At 32.1% G+C, this 27,227-nt stretch overlaps 3 protein-coding genes and 2 long non-coding RNA genes across 5 annotated transcripts; 3 read left to right on the top strand and 2 right to left on the bottom strand.

The window, feature by feature from the left end:
• Positions 1-120: 120 nt before the first annotated feature.
• LOC128280723 (uncharacterized) lies at positions 121-1,356 on the bottom strand. The gene is made up of 2 exons (XR_008270849.1): positions 1,024-1,356; positions 121-383 (listed from the first exon to the last, which is right to left on the bottom strand). It is a non-coding gene; the product is annotated as an uncharacterized LOC128280723 (long non-coding RNA).
• A 1,941-nt stretch (positions 1,357-3,297) lies between these two features.
• On the top strand, positions 3,298-4,701 carry LOC108454664 (uncharacterized). The gene is made up of 2 exons (XR_001866756.2): positions 3,298-3,619; positions 4,446-4,701. It is a non-coding gene; the product is annotated as an uncharacterized LOC108454664 (long non-coding RNA).
• Positions 4,702-10,457: 5,756 nt separating this feature from the next.
• On the top strand, positions 10,458-11,658 carry LOC108457332 (probable steroid-binding protein 3). The gene is made up of 2 exons (XM_017756336.2): positions 10,458-11,053; positions 11,181-11,658. The coding sequence occupies exons 1-2, from the start codon at positions 10,779-10,781 to the stop codon at positions 11,464-11,466; spliced, it is 561 nt and encodes a 186-aa protein (XP_017611825.1). The 5' UTR covers positions 10,458-10,778; the 3' UTR covers positions 11,467-11,658.
• On the bottom strand, positions 11,394-15,921 carry LOC108457331 (E3 ubiquitin-protein ligase ORTHRUS 2-like). Its single transcript, XM_017756335.2, has 10 exons — positions 15,252-15,921; positions 14,613-15,145; positions 13,886-14,011; positions 13,618-13,717; positions 13,474-13,535; positions 13,286-13,388; positions 12,838-12,982; positions 12,348-12,562; positions 11,893-12,129; positions 11,394-11,817 (listed from the first exon to the last, which is right to left on the bottom strand). Exons 1-10 carry the CDS (start codon positions 15,684-15,686, stop codon positions 11,737-11,739), a joined length of 2,037 nt encoding a protein of 678 aa, XP_017611824.1. The 5' UTR covers positions 15,687-15,921; the 3' UTR covers positions 11,394-11,736.
• A 1,096-nt stretch (positions 15,922-17,017) lies between these two features.
• Positions 17,018-19,151, top strand: LOC108457128 (guanine nucleotide-binding protein subunit beta-like protein). Its single transcript, XM_017755988.2, has 2 exons — positions 17,018-17,999; positions 18,825-19,151. Exons 1-2 carry the CDS (start codon positions 17,118-17,120, stop codon positions 18,924-18,926), a joined length of 984 nt encoding a protein of 327 aa, XP_017611477.1. The 5' UTR covers positions 17,018-17,117; the 3' UTR covers positions 18,927-19,151.
• Positions 19,152-27,227: the final 8,076 nt, after the last annotated feature.

The raw sequence follows: 27,227 nt of genomic DNA, 5'->3' as shown, positions 1-27,227 counted from the left end.
TGTTCATTTCTTTTCAACCAGTATAGCTCTTATTATCGTTAGATATCGTAAAGTCAATAGTATTACTAAGGATGCCTCTAGTCATCGGTTGTAGCACCACCAATAGAGGTCGTTCGCTGATTCGGGATAAGGGTGTTATATTCGCATTAAGAAGCAAAAATGGAAATCAACTTTCAAAATACTGTTGCACATGTGAACATACAGACAAAGTCAATGGAGAACTCTCCATCTTAAGGAGACATTACTGACAGCAAGTAAGCTCGACACTAAAGTAAAGCTGCTCGAATAGGATAAGCAAGTTATGCAACTACTTTAAGGAAGAAAACAACAATGGCATTGGAAGTACGTGCTGGTGATTGAAGACATAAAGAATCCAAGGCACCCTGTTCAAATGATGATACATTCGCAACATCATTCACTTGCGATGAAGGAAACAAAGCAGTTGGCCACTGTAGTCTCTAAGAGCTAGTTTATGGAAAATTGTTTTTGAAAAATTTGGTAATATTCATTATAGCTGTCAAAAAAATGTTTTTGAAAAAAAATACAATTGACGTTGAAAAGAAATTTAGAAACCATTCTATCAAATACAATAATGGTTAAAATACAAACCCTTAGAAATAAATTATCATCACAAGACAATATACAAACTTAATATAAAGCATTTGTGCTTTGGTTAGGTTCTAACTATACAAATATTAACCCAAGTTCATAATTGACACTGTACATAATCAAAGTAAAAAAAAATTGGAACAACGAAATTTTCCAGGAAAAATAATATTTGTTTTAGAAGAGAGAAGAAATCCAAGTTATAAATGAGTAATGTTGCATCAGAACTTTAAAAATAAGTTGAAAGAGAGTGAGACTTTTTTTTTTCTCCTCAAAATTACCATATTATAATTTGGAAATCAAACTGGCAAGGACCATGAATCTTTGCTTCAAAGATCTAGACACAAAATGGATAAAACAAAACGGGTCTAGAACAACGAAAATCGCAGCACAAACAACTTAAATTGTCTAGCTTACTTATTGACATAGATCTTCAAGGCTTGTTCCTCTTCTTAACACCAGACTTGGCAACTTTCAGACTCCTATGCACAACACTCAGCCTTGCAAGGGCTGCTTTGGTTAGATGGGAGGAGGCTGACGAGAGACGAGAGGGTCTGAGTTAGAGTGACTTGATACACTCTGAAAGATGGGCAGATTGAGTAAGCTGGAGGCGCGACGGCCAACAGACGAGAGACGATATTTTTAGAGTTCAGAAAAGGGAGAAATGAGAAAGAAATCGATGGAGGCAGGATAGTAGGAGGGGTTTTGACTATGCGCGCCTGCATGCGTGTTTTAGGGATTAGATTTATTTTTGATTTTTAAACTGTATAATATTTGGTAATTTGTATTAAATGGGCTTGGGTTGTGTTTTTTTATTTAGATTTGGATAAATGATAATGTTTATTTTGGGTTTGGACTTGGTTGGGTAATATATTGGATTTGAGTTTGGTATATATTATATATAATATAAAGTCGGTTTTGTGAGTTAAAATATTTTCAAATTCAAAACCCAATCCACATCATACAACTTAATCGATTATTATAATTAAATTATTGGTTTGATCAATTTTTATCCTTATTTTTATATTTTATTCTTTTAAATTTTATTTAACTGATCTTAAATCATATGATCTTAAATCTTATTATTTTCTATAGTAAACTTAATTCAACAATAGGACAAATCATTAAAATCTTTAATTTTTCATTTATCCCTTTTTTTAATTAGATCAATGCACTTACATTACTTTAAACTAGAAATTAATAAATATTTATATAATTAAAATAAATTATAATATAAATTTATTTTATAATGTGAATATAATTATATTTTTACATATCATATTATCAATTATTGTATATAAGTATAAAAAAATGTATATAAGCATGCAAGGGAGGGTAAGATAGAATTTTTCTGTTGGATGATAGGTAATGAGTGATCATGGTAATTGCTTTTCCTGTCTCGTCCACTATATAAAAATGACCATTTTATTCTTATTTATATAACTATTTAAATGGCTAAAAAGGTAATAATGTAGTATAGAAAAAATCAATATATTTTGTGTTTAAATATTTTTTGAATAATTATGTTTAAATAATTATTAATTTTAAAATTATTAAAATATTAAAGATAAGTAATAAAAATTAAATTAAAGTAGAGCAAGGTAGGGCGAATATGGATGCATCTAACATCTACGAAAACATCTACGAAGGTGATAATGATTTTTAAAATTACACATCAATAGTGAAGTAAGGCAGGTGATAGAGCATAATGTGTAACCTGTGGAGCAGTGGTGAATTTAGTAACATCTACTCTTGCCTCCTTCCATTGTCATATCTATAAATAAGTAATTTATGAATGTATAATACTTATTATACAATATTGAAATTATGATGTGCATTTTCTTTTATTAATGATATGCAGTCTAAATATTAAATGTGTAGTTGATTTTATGATTAAATATAATATATACAATTAGTGTTAGTTCTATATACAATTATGTAATTAAAATGTATATTTTTATATAAACGGTAGGTAGAGTTAAACTCTAAACATGTAATACATATAATTTGTTTAGAATTCTTATAGTTAAGTTGTTAGGTATATTTAAATTGTTAGAATTCTTATAGTTAAGTTGTTAGGTATATTTAAATTGTTAGGTTTAATTTATTTGAGTAGTTAAATTAACTATTTTTATTAATTCACATTTATTTATTATTAATTATAAATAAATTTTATTTGAAATTAATTTTTGGTTTAATTTTATAGTATTTCGCGGATACAAATTAGAATTTTTACAAATTTAACATAAAAATATTAAATTTAATTATTTATAGATTTAAAATAATACTCAAACAATTTATCCAGCTAAAGTTTTAAATAAAATTCGGATAATACAAAAATTACATGGATTCAAACTTGCTGTGGTTACTACCGTTCCACCGCAAATATCTGAAGAGCTTCCTACAATGCGATTGTACAAAAAAAAACATGTTGAACGTGTCGAAAAGCAGGTTGAGGAGAATCCAAATGAGCACTGTATGTTTCAAAATTTGGTGAAGGAGAAACATTGTTAAGAGTGTGAGGCAATCTGGTAATGACGATAAGATAAGATAGGGGCCGGTGAGTAGTAAATATCGTGGGGCTCGGTTGTTCACCAGTTTTCGAAGGCATGTGAAATTGTGATTATCAAAACAGGGAATCTAATGTGGCCGGTTCCCGAGACTCTTTCATGATAAAGGCAAAGGCAAGGGAGCAGCCTCTTTATTTATTTTGCTTTAAAAAAAATTTATGGAAAGGGCAAGGAAAACAGCAAATACAGCTCACTTCCCGACCCACCACCAAACCATCATCATTTATTTATTTGATCAAAACCCTAGGCCGTTATTAGTATTTAACCCTTGGCTACCACCCTCTTCTTTTTATTATTGAAGGTAACCCAAGGCCTCGGTAGGTAGGGTTGTTCACTCTTGGGGGTCTCCTTGGTTCACACCAGGAGCGTCTCCGAGGCTTCAAGTTTTGGGTTTTAAGATCTACTTAGCACTCAGACCATCTTGTAGGTGAAGTCGGGTTAAAGTATGGTCTGGCTTTTGCTTTAAAGGGTCTTGGATCTGTTCCGAGTTTTTTGTTTTTTAGTCTAGTTTCATGGATTTGCTTTTGTGATGGAAAAAAAATGTTTGGCTTTTTTCTCTAGTGGGGTTGAGAGATCACATCTTCTCATCTTAACTAAAGATTGATCGTTTAGTCAAATAGTTGTGTACTTTCGGTTTTTCAGTTTATAGGGGAAAAGAAAAGATGTGTTTTGCTTTTGCTTTTAATCTTGCTTCTGTATTTTCTTCCCGTTTATGGTAAGTTGTCTAGGGTTAGGGTAAGTGTTTGTTTAAAGTCGTCAGGTTTTAGTGAAGAAATATGGCTATTAGGAAGAAGAAAATCAACCCAAGTATTTAGATGTAATCTAAAGTAAGAAGGTGGGGGGGTTAGGAATGGAGCTCCTTGAAGTCCAATAGAGGTTCTTGCTGGGTATATTGAGCTGCTTGGCTATGGATCCCACAGTCCTATCCCATGTTGGGAGGGATAGGCTTGCGGCTTCCATATCTCAGGAGCTTCATTACCTTAAAAGTTAGATCCTTGTTTGGATTGAAGGGAGCTCTACATCTTTCTCCTTTCTCACTTCATCGTCTAGCCAAAGATTGATGTGATCTTATAATGCTACACTTTTATCTTCTTTTGCTGCTATTGTCTCTTTTTCTTTTTCATGGATCTGTGAAGTTTAGGGTTTGGTTGTAAATTATTTTGCATTGTGGGGTTTATTGTGAATTAATAGTTGCATACTATTGTGAATGGTTGGATGGATCTTGAATTTCTTGTTACCTCTTTTGGTTTCCATTATTAATTTTGGCAGAGCGTTGCTGAGACGGCAGATGTTTACACAGGATAAAGCAAGTGAAAGCCAAAACGAGATGTCAGAAAGTAAATCTGGTGGTCATTTTCTTAGATTCTGCTGCTGCTGCTGCGCTGCTTTCAAAATTCACAAGAGGGGTTTTCCTATTGATTGTAATTTTTTAATGTAATAATAAAATAAAAGACATGCTTTATTGAACCTTTTCATTTTCTATTAAATCTTGAATATATCATGTCTTCTTTTTTGTTATAAATAAGTTTATCTTGTTCAAGTGGTGGATTTGTAAAGTTGTGTTAATATGCATGAGAGGGATAATTTTAATTATCTTAAGGCATTATTGATCTTGGTCGAGGCTGGGCACCTAAACAAGAAAAAAATAAAGAGTAAATTAGGTTTAAGTTGTGGAACTGAAGCTTTTGAGATATAGGGTTAGCCGGTTAGGGTAGAAGTTATGGAGGTCATTTTCACGTTTATTTTACAATATTATGTATTTTTATTATTTATTGTGATTTGCTTTGAGAAGTTATTATTACGTTTGAGTTGAGTGAGTTATATTTGTTGTTGGGCTTTTGTTCTATCATTGTAATTCATAAAAGTTAATTGTTATATTTTTATAACATCAATTTATATTTACCAAAAAATAAAATTTATTTATTAGGCAGTTATTATTTTTAGTTTTAAATGATATTTTAGTAAAATAATATACTTTTTATGATATGATGTAAATAAAAGAAATGATTTATATAATGATAATGTTGAGACAATAAACATTATGCTATTTTGATTTTTAATCATATTTATTGTTTTAAAAGGAAGTAAGTTTTGGTGAATTTATAATATTTATTGTTTTATAGATTTTTATCATATTATTTATGGGTTTATTAATCATTTAATAATATTCTAGTACTTTTTTATGTTATTGATATATAATTTTGTTTATTCTAAAATTTGAACTTCAAATTCAAAACCACCGATTCCCAACCTGAACTTTGAATTTTTAACATTAAACCTTGACTTGAATCTTAAATTTTGAAACTTAAATTTGAATATTGAACTCAAATTTTAACCTTGAATTATTTGGAGTTCAAGTTTTGAGATTTAGGTGAGTTTGGGTTTCAAAATTTAATGTTTGGGTTTAAAGTTTGATGTTCGGATTTTGGATAAAAATTTGCAAAATTATATATCAATTATATCAAAAAATATTAAAATATCATTAAATAATTAAAAAAGACAATAAATGATATAATTAAAAGGTTTATAAAATAATTTATTCTCGTAATTTATTTTATTAGCAACTATGCATAATATTATTTATAGTTGGTATATGATGTAAAATAATATACTTGATTATACGTTAAATACAAATTTTGTATATTTTATGTTTATAAACAAATTTTATTTTGTTTCTGAAATTGGAATGAAATGAAATGTTCTAACCTTTAATATTGTAGCAATTTGTCGGGACTTTTTACATTACATTATATTTATTATTTATTTTATGAAAGCACTTATTTATTATTTATTGAAACGAGTAAAAGGGAAAATTTTCAAAATTTGCTTTCTTAGCACTAACTCAATATTAATGATGGTCGGGTTTTGTGGGTTGCGAAATCAATAAATTTATCGGTGAAGGAAGTACATGATATCATGCATAATAACTTAATAACGTAAAATTGTCAAGTTTAGAGTTATAAATTTTGACAAATTTATTATGCATATGGTTTAAATAATTGTGATTAATACGATAGAAGTTTATTCTAATAAATGTCAATTTTCATTCTATAAATGCCTCTCTTATTTTTTTTTCTCATCCACATTCTTCAGATACTCTCATAGCCATTATGTCTTGAATATGATAAAATTTCGAGTTTAATTTTTTACAGTAATTATTTTTCTATTTTTTTTCATATTTTTGAAGTTGTAAAATAAACAGTTTGTGATTTTGAAATAATCGGTAAATTGAACTCTCCTGCTTGATAAAACTTAAAATTTTCCTATCATGATGATTGCATGAAGCAATGCTTGAAGGATGTTGATTTGTATGGGGTCTCTAAAATGGAAATGTTTAATATCATTCATGAATTAGTCGCTTCCCTAGTTGAAAGGTGGAGGTCGAAAGCTTTTTACCGTTCAATTGCTTTGTAAGAAAATGACCACCAATTTAAAAGATGTTGTATTAATAAATAAGCTATTGATTGATGGGATGATAGTGGTCGGACTTAGTGCCAATGTTGCAGGTTTTTGTTAGGTGTCATGTCATCAAGGGAGAATTCGATGGATTGTATTGGGGTTAATTGAAATGCATCTGGTTGAATCACTATGTGGAGATAACCTCTTCATCACATGCCATTGAATTGGAGTTGAATCAATACGCTAAAGCTTGGATGCTTTGGATGGTCAGAGAAATGTTCTTCCCAAACAAGTTTGGGAACAAGGTCCATAAAATGTTTCTTCCACTGTTGGCAGTTTTTAAAAAGGCGAGGAGGTATAGCCGGGGGTTTGCATACCATCAAACCATCAACAATCACATCCACAACGTTGTTCCCATGCATCCCAACTAGCCAAACTGGACGAGGAGCCACCAATACTACATTTCGACCCCTCTGCCTCATCTAGCTATCGTTCTACTACATTATTGTACCACATAGGCAAGGGATCGAGTCATGCTTAGGTCCCTCCATCAACAATTAGGACACCGACGATGGAAATGATTTTGACAAATCTGAAGCTCTCACACAATTTTCCAGTCAGATTAGTCTAAGGCCCTGAATCCCTTGCATCATTTATCTCTAATGGGGTAGTCGAATGTGATAGATATTTTCCAATTGACAATTGAATCTGATGATGTGCCAGGGGAGGAGGAAGAGGGGACGATGATGCATAGAGCTAAGGTCAATCATGTTGTAATCCACCTCAAAATAGGCATCCATCACATCGGCATCATTTATTCATGTTTTTTATTTTTTTTTATCTTGACTTTTAAAATTATTATGTTACACTTTTTATAATATTTTATGCATCTTTTTAATATATTTTTAGTGTAGATACAAAATCATAAAATGTGATTTTTTCATATATATATATAATATTTATGTTTTTCATATACTAAAAATATATGCATAGATAACAAATAAGTTCTATATATATTTATAATAATAAATTAAAAAATTTAGTAGTAAAATACATAATGTGGAACAACGTGTAGCAGTTATGGATATAATTTACTTCTATGAATGTGGTATTTTTAACATCCTAGAGCAAAAATGGATAAGGCAATTCTCATTCCTACTTACATTGTTGTTATCTGTAGTGAAATTGTAAATTTAGCTTGACCTTTTAAAAAGTTAAATTTCACTGTTGAAAAATTAATAATGTTTTAAAAATTTATCTTATAAGAATATTTTATAATTAAATTTAAATTTTAAAAAATATTTTTATTATTTAGATCGAATCTAGTGGGATGCTTGGCCCTGAATAAGTTTAGCTAGCACCACTCACTTTCAAAATCATCTTTGATCTCCATGCTCTTTCCTCTCTTTTATTCTATTTGTCTTATCTATTTTCAATTTGTAAATTTATTTTGTGGGTATCTTTACTAAAATATGTTTTGTGACATCTTTATTATCTTTGTTGGCTGCTGTGGATAGACACTGATGCTTATTGTTGATGAAGCTCCACTTGCCATTGGCAATTCCTCTTGGATAGTGGGTGTCGAAACTATTTTTTTATTTTGAAAATGGGAAATTGACTTTAAAACGAAAATGGAGTCGCCACCAATCGTTTTTAATAGGTGTGATTGGATCACCTCAAAACACGGTCGTTTTTAATAAATAAATAAATTTTTCAAAACGACGATTTTGGTCTGCAAAAATAGAAAACCGGTTCGGGAGTCAGTTACGTACGATGAAGGATTAGCACCCTCAATACGCCCAAAATTAGTACTTGATTGATTATTTAGTGTCTTAATATCGAAAATTAAAGATTTTGACAGAGTTTAAAACGCGATCCTCCTTTTATTGGCTTTTAAAATATTTAGGTAAGTCAAATGTGTATTAAAGACCATCTCACCTCAAGGTAAAACATTACATCCAGTATGTTAGGACACAACATTTTTAACCCTCAATTGTGAGCTTGCCTTTAAAATGTGCGTTTTAGCCTTAAGAGGGTATTCGAATATTCAAAACAAACAAAGAAAGCGAAACCCAGTACGTTAGAGCACGATTCTTCGAAATCTTTTAAATACCAAACATTGCCTTTATTTTGAAAATTTTTGAGAGTGAACTGGTAAGAGTATATTCGAATATTCAAGACAAACAAAGAAAGCGAAACCCAGTACGTTAGGGCACGATTCTTCGAATTCTTTAAATACCGAACATTGCCTTTATTTTGAAAATTTTTGAGAGAAGATCAATGGATAAATGAATTAAGGACATAGATTTTTTTAAAAATGATGATAATAGACAACATGAAAATAATAATATGAGAATAATGCTAACCATATATAAATAATAAAAACAATAATAATAGTAATTAATAGAAATAATTAATAAAATAGCAGTAATAATAAATACAATAATGTAATAAACATCGTGGTAATAGTATTAATAATAATATTAAAAACATGATGATAATAACAAAAATATGTTGACGATAATATTAAATATGGGGATAATAGTAAAAAAAAAATGGAATAACAATGTTAAATTAGTAATAGTGAGAAATAGTAAATAACAATAATTTGATATAAAATGGTAACCGATAATAAACAATGGTATAAAAAATAATATAATAAGTCTATGTATAATAGAAATTTATATTTAAAATAATTAACTTCGCTTAAATATATATATATATATATATTTACATAATAAATATATAATAATAAATAAATAATATAATAATATGAAATATAACTCAAATTAATTAAATTAATAGAAAATAATAAAAACAAATATAAAAATAATGAAAATAAAGCTCAAATTAATTAATTTAACAATAAAATAACAAAAATAAAAAGAGGTTAAATTGAATTAAAAATGAAAATTTTGGGGTCAAATCAGAAAGGAAATAAAATCAGAGGTAAACTCCCTCTCTTTTCCCTTCTTTCGTTTGTGTAAAGAAAAAATGTGAATGCAAAAGTAAACAAAATTGAATAATATAAAAAGTTACCTTAAAAATCTGATTTGTATTCTCTTTGATTTCGTATGTGTATTCTCTAAAAAAAATTCCTCCAAAAATCTTCTAAAAATCCTCTAAAAATCCTTTCCAAATCCCCACATACAATAGTTTTTCCATGGCTTTTATAGCCAAATTTTACAACTTATAACAAGTAGGGTGATGGAGGTAGGTGGGGTGATGGGTGATGGAGGTAGTGGACGGTTTAGTGGAGTGTGGGGGTGATGGAGGTAGTGAGTGGTTTAGTAGGGTGATGGAGTTAGTGGTCGGTTTAGTGGGGTGTTTAATTTGGGCTGTTTTGATTGGGCCCGGGCAAAAATTTGGTCCTACAATGGGTTGGCAGTAAATACTCGAATAGTGACACTTCATCAGTTCCTTGATTTATTTATGTTTTAAGCTTGTTGCTTTAAGCCTTATGTGTTTTGTGTTATTTTCCTTTGTTTAATAAATATCTTTTTTTTTTCTAATGAAAATGGTGGACACTTTTTGTTTTGTCCTATATTAGTATTAGTCTTGCTTTTGCAAGTTACAATTTTGATTTTAGAGATAGATTTATTTTCACTTTTTTTATTTTAGTAAACGCTCGATTTTTTTTTCCTTCGTATTTTATGGGCTATGTATATGTTAATTTTCCTTTTAAAAAATAAAAATTTAGTTGCAAAATCAATTAAACAAAAGTGTAATGAATATGCCTAATGCTGTGCAGAATATTCTCTTGTCCCTACTACTCTTCCTGGCCCAACCAAAATTTGAATCACTGTGGAATTTCTTGAGGAATTTGCAAAATGAAAAAAGAATTATAAATATAAAACACGATTATAATATTAAAAAATAACTTAAATGAAGATGAAATATTTTTATGCTCATTGATTTGCATTCTTGATGCATTTTGTGTTATTCATTCCAGTGGATGACTAACTGATTAAGGCCTGTTTAGGGCTCATAAAGCCCAACCTACAATAAAAGTTTGGTATCACGGAAATGGAGGTAGGTTGGGTCATTGCTCATTGGTCAATCTTTTGGTAGGTGAACTTTGATCCTCCATCTTAACTAATTCCTGCAAGTAACTCAGAAGAAGGAAGCAAACGAAACCCAGTTTCCATTTTTGTTTTTTGGGAGAATTTAGAAAAAAAGAAGAAAAAATAATATTCTATTAACATGGGTATTTACTCGACCGTGATGGAGGCGGTGACGGAGGCGACAGGGTTATCCCCGACGGCGTTCTTCACAATCCTGGCGATGATGGTGGTTGTGTACAAGATAGTGTGCGGCATGTTTTTGGGTCCCGAAGATTTTAGTCAAAAGCCTCAAAAAGAGCCAATTCAGGTCGGAGATATTACGGAATCAGAGTTAAGAGCTTACGATGGTTCGGACCCCAAAAAGCCTCTCCTTATTGCCATCAAAGGCCAGATCTACGACGTCTCTTCCTCCAAGTAATATACAACATTCCATATTGATTGAATTCACGTAAATGATCAAGCTTTTACAAATAGGTTTTTATCGTTTTTGCTGTTTGCGTATGATTTGACAATTGATCTCACTTTTTGTTTGGTTTGTGAGGGTGTTTTATGGGCGTGGAGGGGCTTATTCGATGTTTACAGGGAGGGATGCGAGCAGGGCATTGGCGATGTTGTCGTTTAAACCTGAGGACCTGACGGGGAACCTCGAAGGCTTGAGTGCTGAGGAGCTTAGTGTGCTGGAGGATTGGGAATGTAAGTTCCTGGACAAGTATCCCATTGTTGGACGGGTTGCTCAACCATCAAATACCTCTCAAAATGGAGATGGACTTCACATTCACCACAATGATACAAACGGACATCAACAACAACAAACCAAGGATGATTAATTCCAAGCTTCAAAAATGTCCTGCTGTGCCAATTTGTGGAATCATGCTTTTAGGTTCCACTAGTTTTGGGAATGGATAGACGAGGAAATATTTATGTAATTAATGTTCTTTTTTTCTTTTACATAATAATCATAAATGAGTCGGCCGGGCAGTACTATTCTTGGAAAATACCAAAAAAAAAACTTTCCATAATCCGTGGAATGCCTAGAAAGAAACAACTATTTATAAACAGCCTGGGTGCCTGACTACGCAAAAAGATGGATGCCATTGCTAACCAAATACAGTCCCATTCTTGTAAAGATAACAACTGTGGAATTGATCTACCACAACTGCCAAAATCCCTCTAATTCTCTGACAAAAAGTTTCAACCAAAATAGTGTTAACCAGATAAAAAAGAAAATGTCATTGAAGATCATCATCACCTACTTGAGCAGTATCCACTTTCCTCCGCTTGCTAGTTCTTTGTTCTTCACAATTAGGTAGAGCATTCTCTAAGTCATCTTTCGTATCAACATTTTCAGTTTTCTTGCTAGTTTTTTCGTCACTGGAACCTAGGCTTGTACTTTCCTCCAAGTCATTCATGGGTTCCTCTTCAGCCGGCTCCTCATTCTCCTCGCTCTTTTGTTTCAGTGACTCAATCACATCCATCAATTCCCGGTTGACCTGATATATCGTTTTCATAAAATATTCGTGTTATCAGAAAAATCGTGCTGAAATAAAGTTAAACAGTGTGATTGTGAACTAGATCACTAACTGAAGGGAAAAAAAGGTCCTGTATCTCATAATCTATTTTTCAAGCCTTTCTAGAGTTGAATTTCCTTGTTCCCATAAAAATGCAATCTGTAAATTAGGCAAAATAAAAATATACATTAATGCCGCACCTGAAGATCTTGAAGAAAATCAGAGATATCAGTGGGGCACGAAGGACAGTTGAGGATGTTCTTTTGTGATCTAAGAGTCCGGCCTCCTTTATTCCTCTCTCTTATAGCAGTCTTACCAGTAAATGCAGCTTCAAAACAAGACTTGCAGAAGTTGTGGGCACAAGGAGTTGTAACCGGGAGACTCATAATTTGCTGACAGATTAGACAACCAAACTCTGCAACATAAAGCATATCAAGTCAAATGCTCTCTCTGCTCCTCTCATTGCTTTTTGTTTCCCACTAATGCCATGTTAAGAGATGAGTACAGATTATAGAAGATCATCAAATGTATAAACACGCATCAAAATCTAAAATCATGATACCCTACCAATTTAACCTTGGCATAAATGCACATGGACAGATCTTTTTGATCACAAGCAAACTTAAGGCGTGCAGACTAAGGCCCAAGTACAAAATGAAAATAGTTCTTGACAGGGAAAACAAGATCAACCTTTGAGGAGTCTTTCTCTTGTACTTAGTTTACGTGAGTGCCTTATAGCTTTCCTTGTCCTTTTCCCTTCTTCAAGATCAGCTGCATTTGCTGGCTTTTTGCTTGGAGGAGGAGCTTTTTTCCACTTCCATCGACTACCTTCTTCCTGATTGAATTACAAACTACATAAGCATAGCAGAAAAATATGAAGCCTATGGGAACAGGAATCAAATTGTGGGTCATATCAAAGATCAAACTCCAAAAACAGAAAAGATATTTCACTATTTAACTTCGCCAGTAAAACATTGTTTTATGAATATATTTTTTCTAGTTTCAGATGACATAATGAGTTCAACACAAGATGCATTCTTCATAATGTTTACCATCAGGTTACTATCTAACAGACAAAACATTGTTAAAGGCAGAACATTAAAAATAAAGATATCAGAGAAGAAACTACATCTCTTACATCAAAGTCCCACAATGGACTCTCCTTTCTCTCGAATATGTCAGTTGCCTTTTTCAGCTCAGAAATAGAAGGTAAGGGCCTAGGTCGATCACCATGCTCATCGCTGCATTAAAGTTCAATACAATAATTCATGGTGGAGCTAATGAATAGAGGAAAGAAGGCCGTTTAAGCATATGAAAGGCAAAAACCTTGTCCATGGGGCTGGCTCATTGTCACATCTCACAAACAAATATCGGCAAACTTTAAATCCCTATTGAGGAAAGTACCATCAGGAAATTAATTTACAAGAGCTCAGCATAGCTAGCAATTTTGTTCTGATAGAAATATGATACCTGTATTCCAACCTTTCGCCAGCATTTTTCAATTCTATACACTCCATCATATCTCACCCCTTTCTCTGGGGCATATGAAGATCGTTTTTCTTTGTGCGACCTGCACATCAAGAGAAACAAAAGCTTTTAACAAATAAAATAGCATCATCGGAGTAGGCTTCTAAAAAGGTGCCAACCTATTAGTGAATTCAGTTGCCCTTTGCACGTGCATAGACAATCAGTAAGTAATAGAAACAAAGAGAGATAAGCTTCAAGAGATGAGACTTGCCTTACAACTCGAACAGGATAACCCTTTTTGCAACTTACTCGCAAAGCTTCATTCATCTTCTCAAATTTTTGATCAAATGACTGTTCCTTGTTTGTTCGCTTATTTCCACTGAGATCTCTACCTCCACTGCCATAAGCACCCATAAAAACAAATAATTTTCAAATACACACATGAATGAATAAATGTTAACCAATAAAATTCCTCAATTTAAAAGGAAAAAATATGATAGTTATTGACAGCATTCTTGGATAATGTCATCATGGTATCTATGCAGTAAGTGGATCTGTAAATTCATCTAAGGCCCAACAAAACAGCAACAACAAGCACATTCACTGAAGCCACATGAACCATGCATCATCTACTGTACTTTCTATCGTGTACTCCTTTTACATTATAAAGTACATTAAAAATGACATTAAGCATCGAAATGTTTGGAAGGACATAGGAAATTTACAGATATGCCTCCAAGAAACAGCCTGACAAGAGTTAAAATTTGAAATTCAGTAATTCACCTTCAACTCAAAGAATTGAGTTGCCTTTTAAAGTTGAGACAAAAATATAAGAATTATGCAGACAAAGTAACTGATTATTCTTGAATAAAGCAGTAAATGGTAACAAGTCATCAATATCAATTGGACTAAACCGTCATCAATCCACCTTCATTTTATAAGCATGTGCGATGATGAGGTGCTATACTACTAATATGCATAGCCCTCTGAAAACAAACCTTCCTGTGTAGAGAAACCATTCTCCATGATCCTCGTCATCCTCATACCCCCCTGAGAGTGCCACCGATTGAGCACCATAGTTTGACTGACCAGCAATGCCTGCAACATGGGGAAGGTGAGCACCCCACTGCCTGCATTCTAATCTGTCTTCCCAACATTCACCAACAAGCACACCTTGATTTCTATCTGGGTCATTTTCAGCTGTAATCGGGCCAAAATGATCGGGTGGTACAGTTACAAATATCTTCCCACTAGCAGCATTTGCTTTCCCAGCTTTTTGTGCTCGCTCTGTAGTGAAAGCCTTATCAGGTCGATCTTGATTGTGTATAAAATGGAAAACTTTCAAAGGACCAGCAGCAGCATTTGATTTCGATAGCTTGGCCATTCTGATGACAGATACAAGAGTAGAATTAATACGAGGCTGACTAGCCATTTTGGGGGGAACTGTTGAGCGGCATTTTGCACAAGTACGCTTCCCTTGACCTATCCACTTCTGGAAGCATTTAAGGCAGAAATTGTGGCCACATGGTGTCTGAAACAACATGAATAAAGACATATAAATACATACATCAGCATTCAACATGCTAAATATTTCTCAGCAAAACATCGAAAAAGAAAAAGAAAATGAGAAATCGTACCGTAACAGGCCTGTCAGGTAACTGCATGCAAAACGAACAGTTTAAGCTTTCGTCAAGAACATCCAAAACAGAGCTCTCCCCTTTTCCATTCCCTCCATCTTCTTCAACTCTCCCACTCACTAGTTCCTGCCTCTTCCTCGCCTTCTCCTTCTCCGTCAAGGACTCATCCGCCTCTATTGCCTTTATCGCCACAAAGAGCTCGCTAGAGCTCCCATCAGTGGCGACCGATGGCCGGAGAAGAGGGTCGCCTGAGCAGTCAGGACAGTGCCATTGCAAAGTAGAAGCCAGGGTTTCGGGCTTAGAAGCCAAGCAACCCACGTGCCAAGAAGCAGCGCAGATGCTGCAAGTGAGGGTTTCCTCCGTCGGAGGGGTGACTTTGCAGCGCATGCAAGCGCCATCGCCTCCGCAAGGAAGCTGGATGCTATCGTGCGCCATTGGCAAACAAACAATGAGTTTTGAGGCGCAAGATAACAGACGTTGAATTTTGATGGGACGGAGACTGGAGGGAAGAGTGGGCGAGCGGAGAAAAGATATATAGAGAGAGAAAGGCGGGGGTGCTTTGGTATGGAATTTGAGAGACTTTTTGAATTCCAGAATAGGATAAATATGAATTGACGATATTATTCTTTTAATCCAGATTTTTACATTTATGCCATTTTGTTACTCGTTTACTTTTTGGCTACAGAGACGATTCTGAGGCGGAGTTTAATATATAATTGGGGGGTAAAAGTTAGTAAAAGATTTGAAGATTTGACTTCTATCTCTGCTCCGTCAATGTCTTAATAAAAAATCAATCAATATGAACTATTATATCGAATTTCGAAAGGAGTAGGTGGAATTTTAGTTTTGTAAGATCTAAATTTTAATGAAAAAAACTAAGTTTTTGTTTTTGGTTTTATAAGTGAAGAAAATAATGTTTGGAGGATTTTTTTTTTCTAATTAAGTTTTTACTTAATAAATTTTAATAAGTTTTTTTCTTGTTTGTGTATAATTTTTTTAATAATTTTTTTACTGAATTACAAGGTAAAATTTGAACAACAAATATGACTAATACGACTCGAATTTAGACTACACTTAGGGTGGTGAACGCCCTTGACCATCAGACTATTACATGAGATTAAAAAAATCACTTTTAATCAAACGCATTTAATAAATAATATATGATAGAAAATGGTCAAATTATGCTATTAAACCTTATGCTTTGCGTAAATTATGGATTTAATATTTGTACGTTAATTTGATCAATTTTAGCTTTGTACTTTTCAAAATTTAAAATTTTAATCTTGACCCAATGGTAAGAGTTAAATTTGTTTGGTTATTAGTCTTGTATTATGTGTAAAGTTATATATTTAGTCTACGTTCACTAATTGAATCATTCACAGTGGTTTTTTTTTTTAAATTTAAAATTTTAGTTTTAATGTAAGCGACCATCATTAAATCTATTAACTAATTTTTTTGCAAGTAATATGCGAAAAAAAACAAATAAACAGAGTATCACACATGTGATAATATGTTTCACACATCAAATTTTAAAAATAATAGAACTTAACTTAATAAATTTAATAATTATCATTTGATTAAGATTAAAATTTTTAAATTCTAAAAGTACAGATATTGAAAATGACCAAATTAAAAGACATGTACTAAATCCACAATTTATGTAAAGTACAGGGTCTAATAGTAGAATTTCACCTAAGAACCGGTTGGGCATAATTTTGTTGTAATTGCAAAACCCTAATTCCCAGTATACCACCGGTACTATATATACTTTCTTATGCCTTATATTCTTGCTTTTCATTCTCCGCTGACCTATCATTTTATCATTCAAAACCCTAAAGGCCGCTCCCGCCGCAAGCGCCGACGAAAATGGCAGTCTCCGAGGGATTGGTTCTCCGCGGCACCATGCGAGCCCACACCGATATGGTCACTGCCATCGCCACTCCCATTGATAACTCCGACATGATCGTCACTTCCTCACGTGACAAATCCATCATCCTTTGGCACTTAACCAAAGACGAAAAAACCTACGGCGTCGCGCGTCGTCGTCTCACCGGCCACTCTCATTTCGTCCAAGATGTTGTCCTCTCCTCAGATTCCCAGTTTGCTCTCTCCGGTTCCTGGGATGGTGAGCTTCGTCTATGGGACTTAAGCGCAGGAACTTCCGCTCGTCGTTTCGTTGGCCACACCAAAGATGTGCTTTCCGTTGCCTTTTCAATTGACAACCGTCAGATCGTCTCAGCTTCTCGTGATCGAACTATCAAGCTTTGGAATACCCTTGGAGAATGCAAATACACTATCCAAGAGGGCGATGCTCATACAGATTGGGTAAGCTGTGTTCGTTTCAGCCCAAATACTCTTCAACCCACCATCGTTTCGGCTTCCTGGGATAAGACCGTGAAAGTTTGGAACTTGACTAACTGCAAGATTCGTAACACATTGGCCGGACACACTGGTTATGTGAACACGGTGGCGGTTTCGCCTGATGGTTCTTTATGTGCTAGTGGAGGCAAAGATGGGGTGATTCTGTTGTGGGATTTAGCTGAAGGAAAGAAGCTTTACAGCCTCGAAGCTGGTGCCGTAATTCACTCGCTTTGCTTTAGTCCTAATAGGTACTGGCTTTGTGCTGCAACGGAGCAGAGTATCAAGATCTGGGATTTGGAAAGCAAGAGCGTAGTCGAAGACTTGAAGGTTGACCTCAAGGCCGAGGCTGAGACATCTGCAGCCACCGACAACGCAAACAAAAAGAAGGTAAAATTGCTTTTATTCATTACCGTCCTTCAATTTTGAATGTCTTATTTTGAATGTCTATTTTGGTTGGATGTTTTGATATAATTTGTTTAACTATTGGCGGATGAAATTTTATATGCAATGTAGCTTTGCTTTTGCTTAATTGTTGGAACAATTTTATAGCTTTCTGGCATCCTAAGAATCTTTTGACATATGATTATGAAGATTACCTATTATTGTGTTCCTTCCAACGCATATAGGTGTCAATCGGGCTGCTTGGTGAATACCATTTACCATGAATTTATTTAGACTACCCTTTTAATTATCCTCTCGTTTTGAATGATTCTTTTTTCTTTCTAGAATTTTTGTTACTGTTTCTTTGAGCTGATATAGACTAGTTTTTGTCATATATATGCTCATCGCCCATGTTCCATTATGCTGCGACTTTTTTAAACCACGATCATGCTTCTTAAGTAGTTTATTCTTTTCTAAGCGTACTATTGTAATGTTCAAAGCTTGGAATTTGTCATTGCTCCTCATGTTACTCTGACTCAAGGTGTATGTCGGATATGGGCATTTGTATGGCAATGATATGATCATATCATATGTTATTTGTAACAAAAAGATCATTAGAGAATAAAAAGTACAATTAACAAGATTTATGTGTTGGAGAAAACAAGAAGTAGAAATAACATAGATTATACCTCATAGTAGAATTTTTGTAGTTTTCAAGTTGATGAGTTTTACTTTTAAATAAAGTTTATATTCTGGATGGGTTTATTTTGTTGTTCTAAAGGTGTAGGAGTTATATGGAATTAATGAAATATATGGAAATGGAATGTGCAGGTGATATATTGCACAAGCTTGAACTGGAGTGCAGATGGAAGCACCTTGTTTAGTGGGTATACAGATGGTGTTATCAGAGTTTGGGGAATTGGTCGTTATTAAGATGATGATGGTGTTGCAATCATAATAGCAACTTTTCGCCACAGATCAGTTGCCTTCTGGTTCTTAGTCTTTTTTTAAGATTTTGTTAAAAAATGTTTGAAAGGATCTTTGAGTCGTTTCTTTATCTTAATGTATTCGGATGGGGATATTGGTAGGCGTTGAGGCCTATGCGCTATTTTGGTTTCCTAGTATTAAGTTTAGATATATTTAATTACCCGTTTCAAAGCTTTTGAGTTGAATTCTACAAAACCATTTGAAGAATATATTTTCATTCATATTAATTTGTCAAATAACATAATCCTTAATTAGGGGTGGTGGGATATTAAGTTATTTGAAGCAATTGTACACAAACTTTTGCTTTTTGGGCAATTTTCACTTAATATTTACTTTGTTACTTATATGTACGATTTTACTTACAAAATATATGTATCTAATATGAAAAACTGAGAGAGGAAACACCGGAAGAGCAAGAACGAACTTTTGTTAATGCAAAAATCAAGCGTAAACTGTATAGAACAGGGGAACAGAAACACCAAAACAACAAAGCTTTAAGACTGAAAGATGAACGACTGGGTTGAAATCCTATAAATCTGAAGTCCATGACAGCAGCATACTTTAAAAAGATCTTTCTAAGATGGTAAAAGGGGCTGGGCTGGGCTGGGCTGGTCCTTTTTTATCACCTGTTGTTTAATTTTGAAAGTCATTACTCCCTCATAAGTGTGGGATGTATCTATTCTTTCTTCGCTTTTATTTCGCTTTAATTAATTTTTGCTACTTACTTTTAATTTTACTTCTTTAAAGGAGACTACATATTTAAATATAAATCTTCAAAAAAATATTTACACATAGAACATGAGGATTTTTTTTCTACAACATATCATTACATTTTTACTCTTTAAATAGTTATATATACTATATATTAGAGCGGGACAAATAATTATCATGACCGCTTCATATCTATTATCCATTAGGCAGTCTAAATTTTGCAAATCCCTAAACTATCCTTGATAGGGGTGAATAAAATTCGATTCGATTTGAAAAACTCGATAAAAAATTTAAATTTTGAATTAAATAGTTCGAGCTATTTGAGTTAATCAAGTTATTCGGATAAACTTGAATAAAAATTAAGTTTTTCAATTTAACTAGAATATGAATTACACAATTCGAGTTATCTGAAAATTTGAATAAAAAAGAGACAAAATTATGTGGTTTTGATAAATATTTACCTTTTTAAAATAAAAATAAAAAATATTAAGTTAAAAAATAAAACTATATCATTTTAATAAGCGTTTACTCCAAAATTTAAATTTAATCGAAATAAATTCTACTTCTTCCAACTACGGCTTCCATCCCGCTGTAATGCAATTCCTATATTTAATGTCATAGTTGACTTAAAACATAAAAAACATTAAAACTGGCATATTATAATTTATTTATAGGAAATACAATTAGTTGTTATATTATAAGGCAATATATATTCACGTGTAAAATACATGCTATGCAAATATGATACGTGTTGTAAGGAAAAACCCGTATATTGAAAAATAATACCTACAGTTATGGTATAAAGCAATATCATTGGCAAACAAAAATAATATATATATTCACGTATTTGCTGAGGTCTTATTTTATTTTAAGACGTATTTTCAATATAGCACATATTTATTCATAGGATTGTTTCAATTGATATAATTTACATATAATATTTATTTATTTTTAAAGAAAACTAGCATAAATAGGACGCATGATAAAAATTTAACCTGTAGCCATCCACGTAAGACAAATTTTCTTTTGTAGGTAAGATATATATTCATTTTTCAATGGCTTTTTCTGTTAGTATTATATAGGTAATTTGGTATATTGTAAGCAAGAAAATATATTATTCCATAAAGTATTCCAATAATTTGTTTTACTAACTAAAATAACAAAATATTTAGTTTTTTTTATATTTTAACTAAAATATTAAGTTAAGTTGGATGGAATTGAATATACTCAAATTTAAATAAATAATATATTTTTAGCGTTATGCACATTTATTTTGTTTATGTGATAGTTAATTACACATTCTTCCTGTTGTAGGATGGGGAGAAACTAAACTTACATGTGCTAAATCTCAAAAGAAGAAAAGAAGTAATTTAAGAGTGTCATAGTTTATTACCGAATCAAAAAAGGACGTGGTTTTTAGTGAGGCCTCGCTTTGAGTATGACTATAGGCGTCTATCTCCTAACTTTTCAACCTTTATCAAACACAATTTAATGCTTCTCACTTTGCTTTTCCACTCTCATTAGACTAGTTAATTAAATCCCTAAGTCAACCACCTAATTCAACTTTATTTTAGTAGTTATCCACTTTTTTCAATAGTAAATGTGACCACTTTCTTCTTTGTTTTTGGTTGGTTGGGATTCTATTTGTCAATTCTGTAATTGTGGAGGTGTAGTTTAAGGCATTAAGGGGACCAAAATACTTTTTTCTTATTAAAGTTGGGGTTTAACCTAGCCTCGAAGGATGATGCTTTTTGGGTTCGTGTTCTTCGATCGAAGTATAGGATGATGGAGCGGCTACCTATTAGCATAGCACGAGGAAACTGTTCTTTCATTTGGAGAGCCCTTGCTAAGGTATGACCTTTATTGTGTGAAAACTTAATTTGGTCGGTGTGGAATGGGAACTTTGTTTGGTGCTAGAAAGATCCCTGGATTCCAAACTTCAGGTCGTTGTTAAATCACATGCCTCCTTACAATAAATTTGTTTTCAATTGTACTCTCAGTGATACGGTAACAGAGGAGGGTATGTGGAATCTTAATCTATTCAAGGTTTAGCTGCTAGAAGATATTGTCAAAAAAATAGTGAGCATTCCTCTTTTTCATCCTTCAGCAAGAACAAGTAGAATTAATTGGCTTCACACCTCAACTGGGTCTTTTTCGATTAAAAGTACGTACTAGTCTCTTAGAGAAACCACATGAAACTCGAAGGATAGGTGGTGGAAGGTCATTTGGAAATTTTAAGGACCTCAACATGTTCGGACTTTCTTATGGCTCATGTTTAAACAACGTCTTCTTACCAATATGGTGAGGATAAGGAGGGGCATTGGCCATGATGGCTTTTGTTCGTTGTGTAATCATAACTCTGAAGACATTCTTCATGTGTTTAAGGATTGTGCTGCTGCCAAAGAAGTCTGGTTATGTGTTGTGCCAACCAATCATCGACTTGGTTTTTTCTCCAATAACTTGTTTGAATGGATGAAGTCCAATTTATGCAATCTTTTGGGGATGTCAAGTTTTGGGATCAATTGGACTAGCCTTTTTGGTTTAATTTCTTGGTGCATATGGAAAAATAGAAACCTCTTTGTGTTTCAATGAATAACTTGGAGTTCCTCTGAGATATTAAGTCATTTGTTAGTTGTGTTAAGTAGTTTGATTTAGCTCATACAAAAAACTCACCAAGCCAACTTGATATTGCTCCAAACCTACCCCTTTTAGGTAATTGGATTAACTTGCATACTGACGAGATTGTTAAGTGTACATTTTACTGCCACTGGAGGTGTGGTAGGCAAACAGAATAGGGATTGGATCATTGGCTTCAGTTATTATTTGGGGAACTGTTCAATTTTTTATGTCAAGCTTTGGAGTGTTTTAGATGGTCTGATTTTTCTTCAAAGATAGGGGTACAATAAGGTTTTGATCCATACTAACAGTTTTGAAGTGGTCAATGCCTTTCAGAATAGACACTTGGCCGAATCGACCTCAGCTTTGATGAGAAGGATTTGTCTAATATTACAAACTATGGAACAATAAAGTATCAAGCATGTTCCAAGAGAGAGAAATCAAGTGGTTGATCGCATTGTTAAGAAGGCTTTTGATACTATAGAAGAAATGCATGTGTTTGTTGGCGTACTTGAGGAGCTCAGAGCAAGTCTTTGTGCCGATAGAGCAAATTGGTTTCTTGCATACGATGGACTAATTTAGTTTTTTTTTGTGTTTTTTTTCAACAAAAAAAAGTAAATAAGATAGTTTAGTTTTTGTATTATTTTAAAGTGAATAAATAAAGATAATCAAATATTATATTAGTTACTTTTGCTAAAAAAGCTTATGTAACCTAATATATATAACGTGAAATTATATGGACATATGTTAAGTTGATGTATATTATATGATAACATAAAATTTAAAAAATATATTAAACTTTTTAAAAAGTATTATAAAAATATTAAAATTGAAAATTGAAAAATTATAATTCTTAAAAAACTCTAAAAAGTAATAAAATAAAATAAAATAAAAAACATGAGAGCTTTTGACTTGTGACTATACTAGTGTCATAGGGTTAGGCTTTAGGCAAGCAAACTATAACACCCCCACCTGACCTGATTGTCGGGTCCGAGTTACCGGATGCTACAATCGATACTGGATAAAATATAGTCATTTAACATTTAATTCGAAACATTATACATGCAAACATTATCTATACATGCAATAGATATACTATGCAACCTTTCTCGAGACTTATACAAGCTTACGAATGCTCTAAAATTAGCCTGGGATCAAACAAAGACCAATTTGTAAAAGTTTCAAATATTCAGGTCGATGTCTCGATGTGAGGGAGTTCTTCATCGCGACGTGATGTACTAACTTGGCCTCGTTGTGACGGCGGGGTTCCTCGTCACACCGTGCCCAAAAGTTTCAGAGCTCATCGCAACGATGAACTCTCTCACGTCACGATGCGGACCCTATTTTTGGTACACTTTAAGCCATTTGGTACCTATCTCTTAGCCATCTTTGAAAGTTACAAATTGGTGCATATTTGCACAACCTTACCTACACAAAAACATACCAAAATACATTACAAACATTACATTTAACCATTTTCCAATCCAATATACCACAATTTGACACCAAATCATTTTGGTTCAACTTATACAAATTCAACCTATTCAACCATACATTTAGCCATTCAATACCATCATTTTACCATACCATTTCTTGCTTAGATTTATTATTCAAGTGTCATATATATATATAGCCTATCATATTACCAAAGCATACACACATCTATTTGAACATTAGCCTTCCCAAAATCAAATATTAGCTTAGGTTCAAACCAAAACTATCATTCCCAAGTTAACATATATAACACTTATGTACATGCCACATAACCGGACTTTAGAACGTTTGAAAGACTACCGAACCCGTAACGGGATAGTGTAAGCTTCTTGTAAATCTATTCGACGCGTACCGCAAGTTGGCAATCTACAAGAAAAGAGAAAATAACAAGGTAAGCATTTCAAGTGCTTAGTAAGTTCACACACACACACACACACACACATATATATATATATAGACTTTATGTTCACACATTCACTAATCCATCATTTGAATATTGAATTCCTTCCATATCATTTTAATTTCTCACTTCATATCATCTATATAGCCCGATGAAACTTAATAAACAAACTCAGATACATATGTACTAATCACATTTGTTGCTCGTTTAAGCTGAATATATATATTCGTATCAGGTTACTCGTCTAGGCTAAACTTTTATAACAACACATCAAATTGCTTGGTCAAGTTGAAACTATACGTGTAAGGTCACCCGTCTGTGCTAAACCTTTAAAACAACATCAGGTTACTCGTTTGAGGTAAACTTGTGTCACATGTTTTTTTGAGTTCGCAACAAATGTTGGATCTCGGTAATAATCAGTAATCAATTTGTATCCCTGTGTACAAGACCTTTACTAAGTTTCCCACAAATATGTTGTAAATGTTGATTAAAACATTAAAGTTTTTAAATATAATAGTCAACGCGATAATCCATATGTATTTCATACTAATTTTGTTTAGACTCAAAATCAACCGTGTTTGAATTGCTATTTTTTAATGAGATTTTTGTACATATTTGAATTGCTTTTTTAACATAAATACTGATTAATGTTCAATTTTTTAAATATAGTAGTCAAGATGACAATTAGTAAATACTTCATCATTTTTTTAATTTTTAAATATTTTAAATTATTTATTGACGAGACATATTAGACAAAGAGTGTTATATCAACATAAAATATATGTGAATTGCTATGCGGTTGCTACACTAGCATCGTTAAAAAAAATAATATTTTTTGTCAATATTTCCATTCGACAAAAACAATTTAACATTTTTCAAAAGATTAATGTTCAAGATTGACTCAAAAAGAGAAATAAAAATCAAATTAATAAAATATGTAACCTTTTCACAGAGTTAACTGTAATTAACAAAATTGTAAAAAAAAAAAACAAATGCAATTAACTGGATGATTATTTTCTAATTTTTATACTTAGATAAGTAAAAAAAGAAAAAAAGAAACTCGACCCTGTAATTTACTTAGGCTTCGTTTGGATGGGCGATTGACTGCGGTGAGGTGCGTTTAGCTTACTTTTTGTCTCACGCTACAGTATCGCTACAATATCTAATCTTACCGCTACCGCTGTTTTTATACTAACCACAGTTAAATGCACCGTCCATCCAAACTCATATTTCAATGACAATGAATTATATCAAATGCTATTGTATTTAAAAAATGAGGGCCTTCCTCGTGACACGCATCCAATCAGTTTATTTATTCTTTTCCATATAATTATAATGGTAAAATTTAAGTTTTGGTCCCTCTACTATAATGATATTTGAGATTTAGTTTTTATATTTTAAATTGACATAATTTAATTATCAAATATTAGAGTGGCATTAGTTAGTCAAAATGTTTAACATCCTTAACTATTTTGATTACAATATTTTATGTTGATTTTGTAGAAATACTATTCTAATAAAAAATATTTTAACATAATGAATTAGAATAAGTGTTATTAAAAAAAATTATGTCACTACCGAAATATCAAGGGTGCTAAATATTTGGATTACTAACTACACAAATCTTTTTCTAGTCATTATAATATGATGGTAAAATTGTAGTTTCGATCTCTCTACTATGCTCACATTTGAGACTTAGTCATTATATTTTAATTTGACATAATTTGATCATCTACTTTTATAATGACATTAGTTAGTCCAAATAATTAGAATCCTTAACTATATCGATTAAAATGATTATGCGAATCTCCCTTAAAAACACCTTTGTAACACGATATATATTTTTTGCATGAAGTTGGAATGAATAATTTTAAGAAAAAAATCAAATTCAACATTTTTGACTAGAACAATTAAGGGTATTAACTATTTCAACTAACTAACGACATAATGTAGAGGAATCAAATTATTCCAAAATAAAGAATAGATACTAAAATTTAAATTTAAACATATTAAAGACAATTATTTAATCTAAAACAATTTATGTATAACATAATTATTAGTCATTTGATGTAATAAAAAGTTTGATTGTTTTATTAAAAAAGCTGTTGTTAATTTAATTTAATCATATTAAATGATTGCATGTTTAATGGAAATGAATTGAGGATAGCAAATTACTAAAATAAAAAAAATGTTTGAATGAATTTTATTAATATTTTCTTATTGATATTAATTATTTTTGGTAATATCGTTGTTATTTATAAAATTTTAGGGAAAAAATATAGAAGGATTTCCCAGAAGAAGCTGGGGAAAATATACTAGTATAATATTTTGGCAGGGTAGGCCAGCTAGATAGAAACTAAAGGGAGCTTTTAGTGTGGATATCAGACAAATTAATATGTAGACCCCAAATGGCCTTCAAAACGACAAATGTAAATAAATCAGCTATTACCGGAAAGAGTCGTCTTCAATCTGCAATACCTATTAACAATGGGACCTATGGATTTTATGCATTTTGTTCTCCTAACTTTCAACTTTTCAACATGTAACGTTTTTGAATCAGCCAACTTAAAGTCATACTTCTAACTCTATTTATTGTTTTGTGACAACTGTTTTTGTTCGTTTACGTTATGTTATTTGAATTGGATTAAAATTAATTTAAATATTAATTTAGAGAATAATTTTAAATAAATTAAATTAAAATTTAATTAAATTGAATTTTTTAATTGGACCGATGTACCAATAATTTGATTAGTTTAACTATGCATTAAGAATGTAAAATTTTAAATATGTACTTCTCTTCACTAACTATTTTTTACATAACGACACTTAAAATGCTCAATATTTTGTCATTATCAATATGGTAAACTCTTAACACTATAACTTGTAAAAAAGAAGAAGAAGATAAAGATCAAAATTAAAATTCATTAAATAAAATCAATTAAATTTGATTTGTCTCCTCCTTTCTGATTACGGAGGTTTATCCATTGGCTAGTTGCTACAACTGCAAACCATCCATATTTATTATT

Source organism: Gossypium arboreum, chromosome 9, assembly GCF_025698485.1.
Source record: "Gossypium arboreum isolate Shixiya-1 chromosome 9, ASM2569848v2, whole genome shotgun sequence".
Classification (NCBI taxonomy): Eukaryota; Viridiplantae; Streptophyta; class Magnoliopsida; order Malvales; family Malvaceae; genus Gossypium; species Gossypium arboreum.
The sequence above is the reverse complement of the archived record's forward strand: the minus strand, read 5'-3'. Positions and strand labels throughout refer to the sequence as shown.